Below are 21068 nucleotides of genomic sequence, written 5' to 3'. Positions count from 1 at the left end.
CAATAAAGAGCATTATAAAGAAGAAAGTCATTGTAATTGGTCTCATTAAAAATGCCCCAAAGCATCCCTTCATTCTTTATGTTTCAGCAACACACCGTGTAGGAGTACGGTTAGTTTTAACGTCCATAATAAAGCGTAAAATGAGCCTATAGTTTGCCTTTGGGGGGCAGTGAGGAATAGTAGCTCTGAAACTGTGTGCACAGCTGGTTTCAGGTTTTAAGTGTAAATCGGACCATCTTAATGAGAAACTCACTTACCATTTGATCAGCGTGCAACAGGGAAATCAGGAATCGCTAAATTTATGACCATTATGGGCCTTTGTTAATGGATGTGTAGCTGAGTCAAATTCAGTGTTCAGCGAGGAGAGATGTGGATGGACCTACAAGTCTTTCGTTTCTTTTCTTGGACAATGTTGATTTTGGCTGGATGCAAGTTTCTGATGTTGGCTAGACACTGGGAGAGCAGACTCGGGGTGCTTCCTTCTCATTCTCACACACATTTGGATGGGAAATGTGTGTTGGCAAAGTGACAGAAGTTACTAACAGAAATCTGATCCACTGTGGAAAAAAACAGTCATTCTGTAAGAAAAGGTCATCAGCCAGAAGTCTTAACGCAATGGAATATCTAGTAATGATAAAGTTTTATTCTGTATATACCTTATTTGCACATGAATAAACACTTTTTTTCTTCCCCAGGATTATAAACATTGTTCTTTTTTTTTCTATTTTACATTTTTTGTTTTTACATGACTCACTCTGGAAAATCAAGTGTAACATACTAAACCACAATCAAGGGAGACTGACAGAGAGGCCCACTTAGACCCATCCGAAGCTGAGACTGTCGAAGTACTTGGTGGCCTGCTGTAAAAAACAAAGGCAGAGAAAGACTGACCGACAGGCCCATCAATCATCTGCCAGACTGGCAGGAAGGTAATAGACACGCATACACGCAAAAGGTTCCAGAAATAAAAAGGCCAACCCACACGATCCACACCAAGAGCACCAACAGAATCAAAAACACTTCATATCACATCTAGAGTACATTTTTCCTGAGGTGACAGCATCTGATTTTAGCACTTAAGAGTAGAATGAAACATCTGGATGGCTGTGGAGGTTATGTTCTTTCTCCATTGTTTTCCATGCATCTCTAAAGGGATTCTGTTGGAGCGTTTCATCACATCAAATTACTTCTTTGTGCAAAGCGACTGAATCACCATGCCAGCGTTTTTAGCTAAATAACTACATTTCATGTATACTTCAGAACATTTAGTTCTAGAGTTACTACACTACCAACTGTTTTGCAATTTTGTTAACACTTGCATGGACATTGGTTTACATTCATTAAAGATCATTACATTAAGTAAGTATCAAGTTCCTTCCATTTTATATTCATACAAATGCATGGAAACTAACTGCTGTCTGTAATGTAGGGGCAAGACAAGTAACTATATCAATACTAGCTGCTTTAAGATAATATACTGCAGAGCGATATCTTAAGCTAACTGCTAACACTAATATGCAGCATGCTCACAATCACCATTGTATCATGCTAATGTTGACAGGTATTGTGTTTACCATGTTCCTTTGCGATTTCCTGTGTTATTACTGTAACATTTCCAAATTACTAATAAAAACAAAGTACAGCCATATACGGTATATACATGACTGATTAGCCAACATTATATGACCCATTGGTTTATAAGGTCCTGCTTAAAATCAGTGACAGAGGGACACATGTCCATCAGAAATGAATAAATAAATAAATAAAAATAGTTTTTAAAGCCAAATATTACCATATTTGGACAAGGACGTAAATGGCTAACCATAGGTGCATGCACGGACAGTGCAGAAGTATCATGCATACATGCAATAAATATACAAATACAATAGAGTGAATTTCACTCACTGACTGGAGCACAGACATCTGTTAGCACAATTAGCTGCATTATTTGTCAGTCAGTTGCAATAAAAATGCCTCTTTAGGGCCCAACACTGCAAAGATGTTCGATGGTCCCAGGCTGACTCCACTTAAGATGAGGTGAGGCCTTAGTGGATAGTTCGTCAGTGCCAAATTATCACATAAAACTCCATGCCTCCGAATAACAAACTGAGATGGGGTTTGAAAGGGTTTGCCAAAAGAAAAGTCAAAAGGCATTTTAGGGGACAAGCACACCAATGTCCATGTCTACCCATCCAGCGGCTAAAGCCCATTAATGAATGGCGCAAAAGGAAGTGAACTCAGTAAAGACTATGGCCATGATGCTTCAGAGTCCAGTTAAATATAATCACTGTGGATATTTATTGGTAAAATATTTACTTGAGCTCTCAAAGTCAAAAGACCAACAAAGCCAGAAGGCTTAATCCTCTGAGTGCCATCAGTTTGTGTTCACCCGATCATTAAAATACCAAACATTGCAACATGGTTTGGAAAACTGGCAGTTGGATAAAGCACTCATGAATTGTAGTAAATGAGCTAAATTACTGGCATGCTCCTTAAATAATTGTGAACAACATGGTCTGAATCGATCAGAAAGACTGAATAGTGATTTCAAACATCATGTTTACCTATCCGGTTCTCTTTTGTTCCTCAGCAGAGCCAAATGCTGTCCCCTCAAGAGACGGCAGTATTAGCTGGTCACACCTTAACATATCATGAACTAATGCTGGACACTCGGTATATTATGCTTTCCATCATTACACAGTAAAGCAGGAATATCATGCAGCACACTGAAACAATTTGAAATGTATCTTGCCTTGGTAACATTGCATAAATGTTATAGTAATAGGCTTCTCCACAAGAGAATACAAGTCCTACTGGATATGGCACTTGATATTCGTAAGGGTTAATAAATGCGGAGCATAGATGCCATTGTTATTTTCACCACATTTTTTTGGAAGATTATAAAGATAGAGGAAAACATTGTAAATGAAAAGTTCCTGTCAGACCTTTGCGAAACTTCCTGACAATGATGGTTTTGATTTAATGCCGGTGGAGCTTTGCCACAAGAGAAGTCAGAAGAGCTAGTAGGTTCTTGACGAGACTTGCAGAAATGCGTCACACAAAAAACTGACATAAGTCATTGTGATGTAATTGTTTAGCCAACAAAAGGATTCTGAAGAGGGTGAGTGTTAGTGGTAATGTGATACGTGTAGATTAAATTGTGCGGTTTTCAACTTCCCCACAGAATTAAGTAGTTCTCTGCAAACATCCGCCAGTGTTTATGGAGTATACACAAAAAGACGCACGCCTCGGTCTCGCTTCCTAGCGTCCACAATTTCCTACACTGTTGACATTTCGAGTGCCATAAACAAATAATTGTTGATTTTGTTTTAATGTTCAAATCTAACATTTGGTGTGAATGCTCAGCATGAAAGCATTTTTCACATTTAACCACAGAGTACACATCCCAAAGTATCTCATGTTACTAAACAAGGAACAAAAAACATAGTCTCGACCCTGGGATATGACCAACTTCTAAATGAAAGGCGTCACACACGTCCTATTTTATTTAAAATGATGTGATTGGTTCCTGTTAAAGTCCTAAATATTAATCATCGACAAAACAAACGGTCGAGTCAGCTGGTTTATGTAAAAATGGCAGTTTTATCTTAAAGATTTAAAACTTGTTTCAAACAATCACATCCAAGTTTGAAGTCTGGCTATTATTTCCTGCCAATAAAGACTGCATAAGTACGCAAATGAGCTGTAAAATTGCAGCAAGTGGTTTTCCACATACTGCATATTCAAAATATTTTCATCCCAAAATTCATGAAGTGTTTTTCATTCGTTGACATTGATATTTGGCTTTGATAGGAATCCAGTTTGGCCCTGTGAAATTTGTTATTGTTTTTACAGCAGATATATTTGCTTTAAAGCAGTGATTCGACTGATTAGCGCTTTTTTTCCCCTTTATAAAGAAATGTACTTTACTGTTCTCTCTTTGGCAATTACAATCACAAAAATTTAATAAAACCATGTACAGTAGTATCAGCACATCACATGGATTATGTAGGTATTTTTAATATATGTAATAAATATGAGAAGAAGGCACACAAAATGAAAAAGGATGAACTTTTTTTTGTTGAGAAACTGATATATCAGCCATAGTGATAGTATGAAGCTCTTGTATAGTAGTTGATATCACAGTATAATAAATATGACAGAGGCAATTTCACCACTACACAGATATAAAGGCTGTTCTTCAGCAAGGAGATCAAACTGTGAAGAGAAACAGCAGCTGCACTTTGAATTGCAGTGCCGACAGTAGTCATTTAATTTAAAAAGTGACAGCAGTGAATACAAATATACCCTTTTTTCCCTTCATTTTGACCAAATTTTGACATAAATGTTGAATACAAATTTCCTGTAACTCGTTTTTTTTTTTTTTAATTGTGGCTATAAAAAAACAGCAGAATGATATCCTGACTCTTCGGTCAAATAACCTTTAAATAATTAAATACTATTATTACTATTTCCCATTCAGCAGCCACAGTCTAAAAAGGGGTTTGTATGAGTCACAGAGTCCACATGGCACTAGAGATTTTGTCCACTGAGTACGTACAGGACACCAGCCAAGCTTGCCCTGGCTGGTTTACGCGTGCTATGGCAGCAAAGTTTTTACCGGGGCAATCCAAAACCAAGGCAGAAAATCCATATGATCAGCTACAATGTCAAAATCTGTACACTCAAAAACAAGCACTCTGTGGCAGTAGGAGGTTCAGCTTTTGTGCAAAAACATAACAATGAACATGACTTTCACACTGCAAAAAACAGCATCTACATTAAAGAACAGCATAGTGAAGTGAAGACAATGTCCTCAGAGACACTGTGTAAATGCTCTGGGTAACGTTATCTAAAAATCAGACTGAGACAATATTATTACGAGCAACCCAGATGAGGCAAACCAAGGGCAAGAGCTCGCGATGATGTGATGATTTGGCATCTCTTGCTCTGATCTTGGCCAATTTCTTAACCAAAAAAACAATAAATACCTAATAACTAACCACTGCAAATCGATTCAAAATATACTCTCGCAAAGGGCAGCGCTGTTTCTGGCAGTGGTGAATATAACTGCTCAACATATTCAATAAACAGCAAGTCCACCCATTGTGATTCAAATCCCTCTGATACTGTAAGGCAGTTGAGTCTCTTTGTAAGAAACCAAGTCAGACAAAAACTCGCCAATCAAAACGAATCTTTGGATTCCTCTAATCTCAGCTGGCGGGTACCACTTAAGGATGACGGACAGATAAGTTGAGGTCTTTCCTAGCTTTCATATCATTATATTCTGATATGCATTTCTTTCATCACTTGCGCCCTGGTGAAATCCTTAAGAGAAACCGCTGATAATACAAAAGAAACTGGCAGAACGTGGGGCTCACGTTTTTTTTTGTTTGTTTAAAGCGCTTTTCATCGGGCGCTCATCATTTTGGTGGCAGCGCTGCATGCTGGTTGCCATGTTGGAGATACGAAGGGGTGGAGATACAGGGTTGGATTATGTTATTCGGAGGTCATGATGGGATGGCATGGTGTCTGGTGTCAGTCACAACCCAGACCAGTAGCAGCTGAAGGGACAGCATTAGCCACAGCGACGGAGTCAGGCCGGACACTCCGCCACAGTCAGCGTTATCTTCCTAGTGGCAAGCAGGGAAAAAAGAAACTATAGTTAGTATTTGTTACAGAGAACACATTAAAAACTGTCCCTATGGCTATAAATATATATATATATATATATATATATATATATATATATATATATATATATATATATATATATATATATGTGTCAGCAGTCCACCAACAACTTTTCCACTGCTTTTGCTCTTTTTGTAACAGAAAAAAAGTCACTAAAAGGTTAACATATATTACAAGTACATCCTGCTATAATACTTTATTTTTCTGAATGCGCTGAATCTGATATATATACACTAATAAGAATTCTGTAACTTAAGCTTAAAAGCAGAAATGATGTTTATAGACAGTTATATGCTGAGTTAATCAGATGAAGAAAAATAAACATTGTATTTCTCTTAAAAATATTATTTCACTACCCTTGTGCTTGTGCCTTAAGTTATATAAAACTCTAAGATAGGTTTATCAGAATGTCCTTTTACATATTTATGGCTTCCCTTGAAAAGGACCTAATGACTACCTCGAGTGCAGTTGCTTTGAGAAATAACTGCTGTGCGACCAGTACAGTAGTAGTAACTGAGCTTTACTTCCTAATGTTGTGTTTGGGAATAAAGAAAAGAAATACATAAGCTAAACAGACAGCTGAGCATATCTACATCTGTTTTTCTATTTTTCTTAGCATTTTTTTTGTGTTAATTTTAAAAATGAATGTGAGTTTCATTATCGAACAAGTTGAATCTGCTGATGTCACTTCTTTTTTCAGTACTATGCAAAGGTTTGGAGCCAGCCCTATTTTAATTTATCTTTGGCTGAGAGCAGCTAGGCTTTCCTGTAATTTTTTTAAGTGGTCTCAAGCAATAGTTAATGAGCTTTTCTGAAGGTCTTTCAAAATCTTTCTTCGGACATGGCTGATTTTTCTAACACAGACCTACGAGTTATTCAAGCTTCAAAAAGGCACCCAAAGCAAGGGATGAGGCAGCATTGTATCTACTATCTACATTTTGAAATGGTATCTTTACGCTGTTTGTTACTACCAGCATGCTGTACCAACAAGTTGGTTCCCAAAGAGCGATTAACTAAAAAATATCTTAAAGTTATCTTCTTAAGAAATAGAAAAAAATCTGAACATTCAGTTGATCCAGGTAAGGTATGTCAAAGTACACAAGAACTGGACTGAAAAAGGTCTTAAGGAGTGCTGAATCCATTTGTTGTTCAAAGTGTCGTCAATACATTCAGAGGTCAGGAGAAGGTATAACAGTGAGTGTTGACAGACATACGTAAAACGCAGTGGAGGCTCTGTCATGGTTTAGAGTTGCACTTCAGCCAGTGGTCTTAGGAATCGTATCACAACTGATGGAATCATAAATGCTTCATACAACACCATCTATGAGGTGCCTCATTGGGAACAGCTTCATTTGTCTGCGGGACAATGATCCCGAACTCATTGCCAGTACAGTAAAAGCATACATGACTAGAAAAACACGCAATGGAACGCTATCAGTCAGGAACTGACCTCCCCAGAGTCCGGAGCTCTGCAGGGTAGGATCATCTTGACTTCTTGAACAAATGGCAGGCACGATCCAAAGAAGATCTTTGAATGTTCCTCAAGAAGCCTGGAGAAGTATTTCTGAAGACTACTTCAAGAAATTCCAAGAAGCTGCCTCAGAGGGTTCAGGCTAAGAATAACGGCGGCCACAACAACTTTCCAGAATTGTCATACTCTATTTCCATTTATTTTTGCACCTGTTTCAATAAATCATTGTACCCATTTCCCTTGTCCTTGCAAAATGAGGGGTGGCTCATGACTTTTGCACAGCACTGTGGCTGGTCACATTTCCTCTTGCAGACTAAATCCTGTATTTTTCTACCTCTGGCTTCACTTAAATGTATGTGCAATGTGACAGTGGGAAGCTTGACAGTCGCAAGTTTCTTACAACTGTACAACAGAATTAACAAAGGACAATGAAGCGTAGAAAGCACCCTAAATGAGCTATGCAGGTATCAAACATGTGGTCACAAAACATGAAACGATATCAGGATGTTTTTTATACTTGACTGGAAAACTTTGGATAAATGAATTCCCCTGATATTTTTTGGCAAAAGAAAATAAAATCTAGATGTAGATGATAGGTGAGTGGTCTGTTTTTGCTAGCATCCGGATACATCAGTAACCAGTAGACACTTGAAGACAGATAATGATTGATGGGGAACAGTACAAAGAGAATGGCTTGAAGTTCAAAGTCAGTTAAGGAAAGGGAGGTAAGTTGGGAAGGTGAAGTCAGATGGTGATATAAAATAAGAGGGAGAAGCAGGTGAGAAGATGTGTGGAAAAGCAATGGAAAAAAGATAAAGTAGTGGAACAAAGCAGGGACATGAAAATAGGGGAGGAGACAAGATTTGAAACATCAAGGGAAAAAGAAGCAAGAGTTACGAACAAGATCGAGCATTCGAAAATAATGACAAAGTGTTAACGAGAGAGAGTGAGCGTTATGGGACTGACCCGAGACAGCACATGAACAGTGGCAGCAGTAACATGAGCAGAGAGGAAGCCAATGGGGAGCCTGCGCTCCTTCGGCACATGACCTCATCCTAACCATCAACAGCCAATCATAAGGCGGGAAACAGAGAAAACAGAGAGAAAGAGAATCATGCAGCAAAGGGTCCATATAGTTAGCAGGTTAGAAAGGAAATATGAGCAGAAAAGGAAGAAATAATTAGGTTACATACACAAACAGTAGTACAAGGCAGATGCATTCCCTTCAGAGACAAGTGTGAGAGAAAGTTAGTGTGTGGGTGGATGGGTGGGTGTTTGCATATGCGTGTGTGAGTGAGCAATGCAGTGCAGGCAGAAGAGTTCATTTTTAAAACTTTGACGCTGGAAAAAGACTATAGAGTGAAAACAAACAAAGCATTCAAGCACAGGGGTTTCACACGCAAAGATTCTGTGCTGCTCATAAAAATGTTTGTTTAGCTTAGTTATTCATAAATCAAGAAACAACCGACTGTTTATCTTTGCATGGGAAACCTACGCACATACAGCTTTTGAGGGATTTCACAAAAGACAAAAGAATCCAAAAGAGAAGTGGCATGCACGATGTAAAGATATTAGTTATGGAAAGGTGCCATGAGTTCAGCACTGATATACTGTTCCCATACTGGGAGAGTCTTAAGGACTTGTGCTTTGACCAAAATGACTGGTCTTTCCTTAATTGGCCTCTATTATGTCCGTGTTGGTACCTTTTACTATTTGGGTAAATAAAAAATTGCTAAAATGTTTTTCGCACAATACAAAGGCATTTTGAGAACAGGCTTGAATCGTGAGAACTTAAAAATACAGTCACTGGACACTTTATTAGGTACACCTTAGTAATGTAATACCGGTTTGGAATCCTTTTTGCCTTCATGGCTATTTCTTACTTCTTCATGTCAAAGAGTCAAAAGGGTTCTTTCTCACAGATTTTGGAGGATATAGACATGATAGTATCGCACATTTTCATCCAGATTTGCGTATCCACAATGCCAATGTCCTGTTCCACCACATTCCAAAGGAGTTCGTTGAATTGAGATCTGGTGACTGTAGAGGCCATTTGAGTACAAGGAACTCACTGTCATGTTCACAAAACCAGTCTGAGGTGATTTGAGCCTTGTGACTTGCGTTATCAATAATCAGAGGATGGGTACACTGTAGTCATAAAGGCATCGACATGCAGGTCGAACAAGGCAGGAGCAGTGCCTTAGTGTTGTTTACACCAATTTGAATGTCACAGGAGGAATCAAGACTCATCCAACCAAGCAACATTTTTCTAATCTGCTATTGTCCAATTTTGATGAGGTCATGTGAATTCCAGCCTCAGTTTCCTTTTTTTAGCTGACAGGATTGCAGTCTTCTGCAGCTGTAGCCCAACTGCCTCAAGGTTCAATGTGTTAGGATGCTCCTCTGCATACAATGGTTGTAACGAGTTACTGTTGTCTTAAAATCAGCTCAAAGCAGTCTGGCCAATCTCCTCTCACCTCATGCATCAACACAAGCATCTTAATCTAAACAACTGTTATTCACTGGGTATTTTAGACTGTTTTTTGGACCATTTTCTGCAAACCTCAGAGATAGTTTATGGGAAAATCCTCAGCAGTTCCTGAAATACTCTGAAATACTAGAATGAACAACTGTGTCACGTTCAAAGACAAACTCAAGTTTCTTGTCCTTTCTGATGCTCAGTTTGAACTTCAGCAGGTCATCTTTACCATGTCTACGTGACTCAATGCATTGAGTTGCTGCTTCGCTTTTGCATTATTGAGCAGAGGAACAGGTATACCTATTAAAGTGCCTGGTGAGTGTATAGTACAAAAAGCTTTGCAGTGGTCTTTCTTTCCAATATAACTACACTCAGTAAAGGCTTGTTGGTTGTATATCTGGTTAAATGTCATTGAGTGTTGCAGATCTTCTCTGAAAAAGTCTGCTGTTATTAGTCCATCCATTTATCTATTCTCTTCTGCTCGTCTTTATCAGGGTCACGTGGAGCTGGAGCCTATCCCAGTTATGATAGGGTGAGAACCGGATTACACCCTGGACAGGTTGCCAGTCTGTCGCAGGGCTAACATAGAGAGGCAGACAATCATTCAAACCCACAGTCATACCTATGGGCAATTTGAAATCACCAAATAATCTAACCCCGCTAAGTGCATGTCTGAGGCTACGGGAGAAAGCCACAGTACCCCAGAGAGAACCCAACAAAGAATCCAAATATCTTGCTTAGAAGATAAACAGAGAGAAAATGTTTGTCTCCCAATCACCGGAAAGCCAGACAAAAGGTCTTTGCAGACTGGAGATGATAAACTAACACAGAACAACCAATTTTTTAAAAAAGGGGAAAACAATCATCCAAGTCTGATTAAAGGCACTTACATGACTATTGTTATCAAAACAAGCTGCAGGCCCCTTCCTGAACCGCGGCTCGGAAGCCAATTGACAAGGATCAGGCCCTTGTGCTGGGTTGCTGAAGTCAGGAACATGACAACTTCTGATTGATTCTGCATTAGTAATAGCAGCAACAAATAGTGCTTTGTTCAGAAGACACAGTTTCTACGTACAGCTGGAATAGTGTTAAATCATACATCCTGATTACTAAACAAAGCCACTAGTTGGAATACGTTGCTTAATACTGCAATGATGCAGCCATCATGTTCTTCAACGGTGTTTTCCAAGAGGCTTTACCTCTAATTGATCACAGCTCTGTGTATTTGCGAGAACATCATTGATTTGTTTGTAAGCTATTCAGACTTATCCCACAAAACCATCTGCCTTACAGACTTAGAAACCCAAGCATTACAAGTCTCAATTCTGGGCCAATTTGTAAATGTCAATTACAGCCGAGATGATCATTTTTGTGGGTGTGGGATTCTAAAAGACACAAATGAGGGAAATACTCCACGGTAACCGCTGTCGATAATGGAAAACAACCCTTTTACAGAAGCTTGGAGAACGAACATTCAGTTGTTTACCACAAGTCCTCTTTAAATGGCGAGTGGTGAAAAATATCAGTCGTAATCAGCGCCTGTTCTCCAAAGCACAAACTTTATAAACATCTGCTCCCTGAGTCAAGTGTACACACTGTCTACCAGATTATAGCTGGTGTTTAGTAAAAGGATACACTCCTGTTCTTCCTGCTTTAATATCTTTTCCTGGCATTCACAGCCATGTTCTGTTTCTGCAACGATGAAGACGAGGTTCGTCTTGGGCAGCCTTTCGGCGTGATAGAGCCTGGAGAAGGGAAGACACACAAGAGACACAAAAGCAGTTGTTGACACGTGGGCTTGAGTCCAGGAAAGATATGATTTCATTCAAACATGTTCACAAGAGATACAGGAAGTTGAATGTTTAACCAGAAAGCAGTGAAGTGAAGATGCAGTAATTCTCATCTCTTTTCCACAAAAGTAGTCAGCTATTGGTCTGCACACACAGTGGATCACTCAGTCAAGTTTGTCAACTATTTTCATTCCTAAGGACACACAAACCTGCCTTACCACACCACTGTCCTCCGAGAACTTTACTGAGACCCACATGTCGCTGGCGCTCAAATGATTTGCTCCGCTTTTGTATTTTATTTTAATATTTTTATAGTGGTCGTTAAAAAGAAATGTGTGTGCAGCTAAAGTGCAGGAATTCCACGCGGCACGCAGGCAGGCACTCCATTAGCCGGCAAGAGGGGACCTTAAAACACCACACATGCCCATGCACAAATCACACATGAAAATGCCAAGTGACTTGACTTCACTTATATGGCATGCAAATGTTTTGAAAGGTTTTAGGCCCATGTCAGGTATTTTACAGATATTATTCTCTGTCAGTGTCTACACAGCAAGTGCCTATTGTGTAGCTGAGACGGGTTTTTAAGGTTTACCTTGAGCACTTCTCTGTGTCGATTACGCCTCTAAAAGACAGGCTGTCATTCTCAAAGTAGTATTGATATTCCTCCTTGATGCAGACCTCCTTCTCCACATCCGGTGCATCATCGGTAGCTGTAGAAGCACATTCAGGTATATTTTTGGTTAACACACAATTAAAACAACAGCTCTGATATATTTTCACCTATTATACATACGGCAAACATTAGCATTCATTAAGTTGTGTTTTGAATTATTTTTATTTAGAGAGGACTTGTGTGAACCCAGAGCGCTTCACACAATGAAACAACTTCATAACAAGTAGATTGTAAATTTTACGAAGTGTAACATTCATAGTTCGCCTGTGAGCTTTTGAAAGTAACTGGAGCGTTTTTTCCTCAGTATTTAGATGGACTTTTGCGGGACTTTTGCTATCCTCTGTAAAGCTGATTAAGCTACAGTTTCTTTTAAATTCCATTTGATTTTGTTTGTGTCTACATTTTGCTATGATACTGAGCTTTAAAGAAAACCTAACACAGACAATCATTCTCTGTAGGTTCAACATGAAGGTAGTGCTGTACAAATAGTACATTTATCCTTTGTTCGTATGTGACAATTAAAGCAGCTTAAGAGATAAAGTTTATTGCCCTCCTCCCAGGAGAAACCAGCCATGTAAATAGTAATATTTAAATTTAGAAAAAAAGAGAGAAAGGAACATTTCTGGGCATTAACATCAGTTCTCATATTTTCTTGTGGATGACAGCATAAAACTAATGCCAAAGCTTTAATAAACTAAAACTCGTATTTTGCCAAAGCCATATGAAAAGAAGTGTCTTTAACAAAGAGAGAGGGAGGCCTAGTATTCTGTTTTTCCTAATACATACAAACCTAAGCCTGCTAAATTCCTCTAAGGATGAGGTTGTAACTATTTGTAAAAATGACACTGACTTCAAAGTAAAAAGAACATCCATCATAATTAATTCTCCATAAGGAGGCAATCCAGGGTGTACAGATCTGCAGAAATTTCTTAGAAACAATTCAACCCCCTTGTTCTCATGTGAAATTAATAGGAACCAACCTGCTTCCCCGAAGTTAGGTAATGTGATGCTGACCACTAGCTGTTGCATTATTGACCTAAGAGCAAAAAAGCAATCCCAGACACAAACAAATAGTTAAATTCATTTGATTTTATATACATTAAAACAAAAATCTATTCAAGTACTCACGCAAGCTACAACCAAACTGCTGAACTAACTAAATTATATCCAGTTTTCATACGTTCAGCACTGTGCAAATGTCTTGAGCCGCCACTCGTTTCTTTATATTTTGCTAGGAAAATGGGAAATAGGAACACAGACTTCTTGAAATGTGAAAACATAGGTGGAAATACAACATGCAAGTCAAAAATAGTGTTCGTATCATTCAAACCAGCTTTAAAGTTATTACTTGGTATGATCACCTTCAGGCAAGCTCTGATGATAAAAATCACTCGGACACAATTGGACCGAAGCAGGCTTGTGGAAAGCAGACATTATAGTCGAGGCTTTAGGACAACTATCTTGTAATTTCTTTAAATAGTCTTAAAGATTAGTTCTTTAAGCTTCTTGGTAGACATGCAAAGCTCTTCTTTGGATGCCTTTTGTTCCATTCTCTGTTAAGATGGTCCCACACTACCTCAATAATACTAAGGTTCAGGCTCTGGGGAGGCCAATCTATGACTAATAGCATTCCATTGTGCGCTTTTCTACACAGTTATGCTTTTATTGCACTGGCAGTGTGTTTGGGATCATTGTTATGCTAAAAAATGAAGCCACTGCAATCAGGTCTGATTGAACCTCCTCCAAATATTTTAACCACATACTGTATATTGATGATGATTTTAACCAAAAATGTCAATTTTTGATCCATAAGACCAGTTGCCTCTGCCACAATATATTTCTTTCTCTTTCCTAAGATCGGCTTCTTGACAGCGACTCTTCCATAGATTGTTTTCCAGGCATGCAGATGTCTTTTTCTTGAGTTAAGAGCCCTTTTATGCTTGGATGATTCATACGTGCTAAGTGCTAAGTGGCTTAAAAACAACCAACAAAACACTCATCTGAAAATGGTTGAGAAATTGGACTGAAAATCTAGTGAAAAAGCAGCCAATGTCCAAAGAACAAGGTCGAGAGACTTTCGTAATGCTTGGACAGCTAAAGCTAGAGAGTACTTTAAAAAGAAGTCTCGCTCCTTGACACAAAATATAAAGAAATGAGGTGTAGCTCAAGCAATTTGCATACTGTAGTTGAAAAGCCCTAATATTTGCTTTAACGGCGTGAATATGGATACATTTTAAGTGGCCTTAAAATATATTTTTATTGGACATGTTGTAATGACATCAAGACAGTGACACAGCGCATAAATCAAGAGATGATTTCCTGGAATGTAGACTGTCTAGGGAAAAATTCAGCTATTAAACAGATGCTATACATCCATGTGGAGGAACAAATCCTGCTTTCCATGTATTTTGAGGTTAAGAACTTAAAATTCCTGCTTTTATAGAGAATATTTCTGCTAATAATGGGATGACACCATTGCAGACCATATTATTAAAAAAATTAAAAATCAAACAAATAACAAAAAGAACTCACCAGGCAGCAGCAGTTGCCCACCATCCCAAATTTAATACATCTGCTATTGTGGGCTTAAAGGGAGAAAATGAGAAAAGAATATTAGATGAGCACCAAATAAAACCTATAATGAATAGTTTAGCATTCATTTTAAGCTGGCTGAGCCTGTCTGAATATCCTGTTTGTGTTTACAGTAGCTGTCTAGTTTTGCACAGCACAAAGACCAAAAGTTCCAGCCAGAGGTTTTATTTTCCTCCTTTGTGAGGAAATTAGAGCACAGTCCTCGTCAACAGATGTGAGGATAACTATGTAAACAAAGAACCAGTGAGAAAACAAAGTAGCACACGGTTTAAATAAAAGGCCCAACATGCTGCTTTGATTATAGTTAGCATGCGAGGGCCTTGTTTCGGTGAATCAGTGCTGTACTCTTTCCTTTTAGTTGACGGTGTCCTGAGTCATCAAGGAGGCTTTACTAACCGTGTTACACTGGCTGCTGACAGAGTCTTTGATCAGAAGATATCTGCGTCTTTCATCTCACCTTGGTCACTAGACCATGTACGAATATGTGGTAACAGCTGGGAAATGACAGCTTTGTTTGTCTAGTAAATGATTTGAATTTTTTACAAATACAAATACCTCTATTAAGTTTCGGCTTATTGCCTCTACCTATGATGGAAACATTTTAACATCAAGGGAACGCATCAGTGTTATTGTAAAATCGGCAGTGGAAGTTGCATTTTTTGTAAGTGACGAAAAAAGTGCCAGCTTGTACATTGCTTGATGTGTTAGCCAAGCAATCTGTTACTCTAACTGAAACATCCACTTTAGCCATGCTTTCACCATTCCCTCTGCTTTCCCTACTATCTGCACTATCCAGATTTATGGCTCCCTTTAGAGTGACGGTCTGTATTTGTATTGCATGCATGTCATCAAGCAGGTATGAGTACAAATTGCATCATGTTTACTTGCGTCTATCCTTCTGTTCATGCAGGGAAATTCATTCACATACGGATATCAGAACGTGTAGGTGTGCAGTAATGCGTGGCTCAGTTTGTGTGATAGGTTTTGCGTGTGTTTATACTCTCTGGCTTATGTAACTTACCACGTAGACGGATCGCATGCCGGCAGATGTTTTGTCCTCTTTCTTGGGATCACAGAGCGACTGGTAGTTATACGTACTCTTATTGGTGTACAGAGACGAGTTGATCAAGCTTCTCATAATACAAGGGTCGATCTCACCGAAGAATTTCCCAATCTAGTTTTCCAGCAGGGATCAGGTATTCAGGGCACAGAATAATAATAATAATTACAAAAATAAATAAATAAGAACTTGCACAAAGAAATCATATAATTAACAAGACAAATGCATGAGTAGTAAACATGCCTCAAGGTCCACTAACTACCTACAGCCCACAGATAAATGGCTGAACACAGCAAAAACCTCTAAAATGGAATTGTAGGTGGGATTTTTCATTTACAGAATGCTTAGGCTTCTTGATAATTTGAATGTATCATTATATTTTTGCCAGGCTATTTATTAGGTACACCTTGCTAGTACTGAACTGGACTCTCTTTGCCTGCAAAACTGCCTATTTTTTACTGACATGACAGAAGTACATAACTGCCGCAGATTTGTCGGCTACACATCCATGATGCAAATCCTCCATTTCACCACTGACGACAGTTATCTGGTGAATGTGGAAGACATTTGAGTCAACTAAAGAAACCATCATGGAAGATCTGAGCTGTGTGTTATCCTGTTGGAACCAGCAATCAAAAGATAATGTTATCAAGCCATCATGTAATTATGGCCAGCACCAATGCCAAAGTAGGCTATGGCATTAACATAATACTTAAGGGGGGGTGACATGTGCCCACACTATTACACCACCAGCAGCCGCCTACAAGGCAGCATGCTTTCGTGTTGTTCATGCCAAATTCTGAACTGCTATCCAAGTGGTTGCAGGAGAAATCAAGACTCATCTGAATAGGCGATGACTTCTACTGTCCAATTTTAGTGAGTCTATGTTAATTGTAGCCTCACTTTCATGTTCTCAGCTGACAGAAGCCTGATGTTTGCTGGCCATCTTGACCATGTCTACATACCTAAATGTGTTAAGTTAGTGCCATGTGATTGGCTGATTGAGCAGTTAAACAGGTGTACCTAATAAAGTGGTCAGTCACAAAGTAAAACACATGCAACAAAAAGTCGTGAAACTGTAGGCATGTGCAAAAAATGTTCACAGAGAATTTAAAGACAAACAGACAGCAAATCACTCTCAAACCAGGATGACTGACTTCGGTATAATCTGATTAACACAGTCCATCGGGCAGCCATAAATTTTTACTTGGGGGAAGTAGTTTGCCTCAGTATATCAGAGGTATCACATGACTGTGTGCATGGAAGTGTTTAAGTAACAGTGTTTCCAGGAGGGCGTGTGTACAGTAAGTAGTGCTCTGTGTGTTTGTACTTTATGAAATGCAGTCATTCGCTCAGGTCACTGTTAACAAGCTGTCCTCCATATATTCATTCCTCTTTATCTTAACATTCACAGGGTATATAAATCTTTTAATCTATAAGGTAAAGTGAGCCTTCTTTTCTTTCCACATGCAGTAACACAAATAATGAATTAACAGTCTCAACACTGTTAGCTTGCAGATTCCCGGAGGGCGTTTTGGAGAAAGCAAAGGAATAAGCTGGGGAGAGAAGGACATAGAAAGAAGGCGAGAAAAGGGGAAGCTCACAGAGAGAGAAACATTGCTGCTGTAGGAAATATGACTGAGGGCACACTGCCTTTTATAAACAAGGTCACTGGGTTTTTAGTACTGCTGAGGCAACTGATTTATCCACCATACACCCAACTTTGATTAGGGAAGGGGTTGAGGTGGCATGAAAGCATTTACTCAGATGACAACACGGGTCAGCCTTTAGAATAGGACAATAACAGCGCAGAAACATCTATTTTCTGTATTTGGGTTTTGTGAATTAGCTAATAATAGGAAGCCCTGGGAAAACTTTATTAGGCTCCCTTGTTATGTTTTTTTTTTTTAAATAAAAAAGCTAATTTAGGCTTACTGAAGATTCACAAAAGATTTGTTGTGATATTCAAACTTTTATGGGCTTTGCATTAGAAAGCTGGCAAGTTAAAGACAAACTGCATTAGGCGAGTCCAGGAAAAGGTCAGTCTCTGTGTAAATGGACTGGTTGTTGAATTCAATTCAACTTTGAGCACGTAAGTCCTTTGACAGTAAAAAAAAAAAGAATTTCTTTCAAGGTCAAGAAAAATGAAAGAAATATTATTTTGACACAAAATATTTCAACTTAAATCCAGCTTACCTTGAACCTCCAATTTCATTTCGTGAACAGAATTTGATCAGTTGTTACATTATCTATACAATAATGTGAAAAGTTAAGTTTTTATAGGGTTCTATGTCCTGTGAAAAACTAAACACACCCTTACTGCTTCCATTGGAATTAAGGTAGGTAGTAGCCAGGTGCTGCTAATTAAATACAACGTTGTGGCAATTCCAGATGAGAAGAATTCAAATGTCTTTTAAAACAATTCCACAATCATCTGAACTGTGGACGTCCGAGCAAATTCACCCAAATATGAGAGTCAAATATGAGGCCATCTGTCCAACAGCTAAACCTCGGCTGTCACTTGGTCATTCAACAGGACGATGATCCCAAGCATAGTAGCAAATCTACAACCGAATGACTGACAAAGAAAAGAATCACGATGTTGCCATGGTCCAGTCAAAGTCCAAATTCTCCAAATGACCTAATTGAAATGCTGTTGACCTTAAGAAAGTAGTGCACAAACAAATGCATGCAAACCTTAATGAACTGAACAATGTTATGAAGAAGAGTGAGCTAAAATTCCTCTGCAATGATGTGAGAGACTGATAAAGTTATACAGAAAATGATTACATCAAGTTCATGCTCCCAAAGGTGGTTCTACAAACTACTAGATGATGGGGTGTTAAGCTTTCACAGGACTACAGAATTCTGGTCACATGAAATCAGGCAATCACAGATCATCACAGGCCATATGATGATTTAAATCAAGAATTAAAAGGTCTAATTTTAAAGTTTTTTTTTCTTTTAAATCATTTTCCATCCTGTGTAGTTTCTTCTTTAGATAACAGACTAATGAACTAATGAAATGAGATCCCAGGATACTATTTTAGTATACTTAGACATATTTAAATACTACATTATTCTAAATTCTAAGTACTACAAAAGAGTCATGTCACGATATCTAAAGAAAAAAAATCCTGGCAATCAAGTCATCAGACCACCAAATATTAACCTAAATGAATGTGAGGAGAAGACATACTAGTATCACTAAGGACAGTTCATGGTTAGTAAATCATAAACAGAATAAATAATTGATTAGTGGAATTAAAAATACCAATAATGAGTTCAATATTAACACCTAACACTAACAACTACTTGATGCTTGGTAAAGGGTCATATTTAGAAATACTTGACTTCATACCAATCAGAATCGCTATTTATATTTTCAGCTGCTGTGTGAATGAAAAAAAGAACAAAATCCAGAGGCCCACCTCATTAAAATGGTCAATCTGATTGGTCATCACCAAGAAGCCTCCATCATCCAGAATGTAACAGTTTAAATTCTGGAATTAAACAGATGATTAAACAGATGATTTTCATCCAAAACTAACAGCAAAACATTTTCTACATACCCGAACCTCTTACCTTATCGCCTATCGTACAGCCACACAGCTCATCCTTGCACTTGAAAACATAGAAGAGCAAAATGATGAAAACTGATAGGAACGACAAAATGTGTCTAATTGCGCACATGCTGAATATGTCATGAAGATAGGATCTACTCACACTTTTTCTCTGTGAGGTGTTGGAGAAGATCTCTCTCCACATATCTATGTCCAATTGTACACCGGCCACTGGGTTAAAACACAAAAGCCAGACATCCTAGATCATACTGGACCTCTGTGTCAACTTTCCACTCTGAACTCACAAAATGGAACTTGGCTAAAGATCACAGACAACTAGACAACTTGATGTGTGGTTTGTGTATGTGTGTTTGTGTATCTGTGGCAGAGGGAAGAAGAAATAGACAAACGTAGTGGCCATTAAATTAGAAGCAGCAAGTGTTCTTGGAGGAATAGTTCACACTATAGGGTGTGGATCTATAAATAAATAAGATGCATCGCTTTAAGCGTAAGTGTGTTTATGTGTAGGCGGTTTAATAAAAGATAGAGCATGAGAAATGGGGCTTAAACATGTAAACACTCTTTGGGTTGTGATTTGTATTTGTGCACGTGTGTTCTTACCAGCTGGTTTGAGTGTGATATCGTCAATCTTGAGGTTTACTGCTTTACTCACTAGGACTGAACCCTCGTATTGAGCTACAAGAAAAACCAAGGAAACGCTGCATTGAAAATGGTATGTGCACATTTTCATTTTATGGCTACTAACAATTTACTGGCTTTATCATTAAAAGTTAACAAACTAAACAAATTAACAATTCACAAAATTGTCTAAGGAGCTTGGAAAGAAAAGCGTCTGAACTTCTTTAAGTTGCTTGAAGACGTTTCACCTCTCATCCGAGAAGCTTCTTCAGTTCTAGGGTCAAATGGTGGAGAGTCCCAGACTTAAGCCCTGTGGGAGTGTCCCCACAAGAGGGACATGGACCCCCTAATGATCCTCTACCTAATCACACGAGGCAAGGTGTGAAAATGGGTGTAGGTCACAATCAGCCAAGGTTTCGGGTGAACCCATTGTGAGACCTTGCCCCACCCTATCATGTGATTTCCTGAAATCAAAAGGCCCAGGATGTGAGTGGGCGTTAAAGTGTCTGGGAAGGGGTCTCAAAACTGGATTATGGATGGCAGATAGTTGGTGTCGTAAGCCACCGCCTCTCTAAAAAGAGGGCCGTTCACAGTGGACATAGATGGCTTCTTTCACTCCTCTTTCAAACCATCTGTCTTCTCTGTCCAAAATGTGAACACTGGCATCCTCAAAGGAGTGACCTTTGTCCTATAGATGCAGATAGACTGCCGAGTCTTGTCCCGTCGAGGTGGCTCTTCTACATTGTACCTTCTCAGATAATAATGGATTGCATTTCTATAGCACTTTTCTAGGCACCCAAAGCGCTTTACAATTCCACTATTCATTCACTCTCACATTCACACACTGGTGGAGGCAAGCTACAGTTGTAGCCACAGCTGCCCTGGGGCAGACTGACAGAAGCGAGGCTGCCATATCGCGCCATCGGCCCCTCTGGCCAACACTAGTAGGTTGTAGGGTCTTGCCCAAGGACACAACGACCAGGACAGAAAGAGCAGGGGGATCGAACCAGCAACCTTCCGGTTACAGATGAGCTTCCAAATCCCCTGAGCCACGGTTGCCCCAGATGAGAGGTGAAATGTCTTCAAGCAACTTAAAGAAGTCCA

General features: G+C 38.9%; 1 protein-coding gene across 6 annotated transcripts in view; it reads right to left on the bottom strand.

Annotated features, from left to right (window-relative positions):
* Positions 1–621: 621 nt before the first annotated feature.
* Positions 622–21068, bottom strand: part of cacna2d1a (calcium channel, voltage-dependent, alpha 2/delta subunit 1a) — a 112281-nt gene continuing 91834 nt past the window's right edge. For 4 of the 6 annotated variants that reach the window (XM_025899566.1, XM_025899562.1, XM_025899563.1 and 1 more), the window contains 12 exons: positions 19947–20021; positions 19489–19556; positions 19348–19386; positions 19194–19265; positions 15724–15876; positions 14643–14695; positions 13091–13146; positions 12030–12147; positions 11280–11389; positions 10535–10617; positions 8132–8220; positions 622–5633 (listed from right to left, as the gene is read on the bottom strand). In XM_025899566.1, the coding sequence (XP_025755351.1) occupies positions 5597–5633; positions 8132–8220; positions 10535–10617; positions 11280–11389; positions 12030–12147; positions 13091–13146; positions 14643–14695; positions 15724–15876; positions 19194–19265; positions 19348–19386; positions 19489–19556; positions 19947–20021 (953 nt within the window). In that variant the 3' untranslated portion in view covers positions 622–5596. The remainder of the gene's footprint in view (positions 5634–8131; positions 8221–10534; positions 10618–11279; positions 11390–12029; positions 12148–13090; positions 13147–14642; positions 14696–15723; positions 15877–19193; positions 19266–19347; positions 19387–19488; positions 19557–19946; positions 20022–21068) is intronic. The other 2 variants (XM_019347071.2, XM_013271217.3) reach the window with 1 other exon arrangement.

The sequence above is a fragment of the Oreochromis niloticus genome, linkage group LG17 (genome assembly GCF_001858045.2).
Source record: "Oreochromis niloticus isolate F11D_XX linkage group LG17, O_niloticus_UMD_NMBU, whole genome shotgun sequence".
NCBI classification, from domain to species: Eukaryota; Metazoa; Chordata; class Actinopteri; order Cichliformes; family Cichlidae; genus Oreochromis; species Oreochromis niloticus.
The sequence above is the reverse complement of the archived record's forward strand: the minus strand, read 5'-3'. Positions and strand labels throughout refer to the sequence as shown.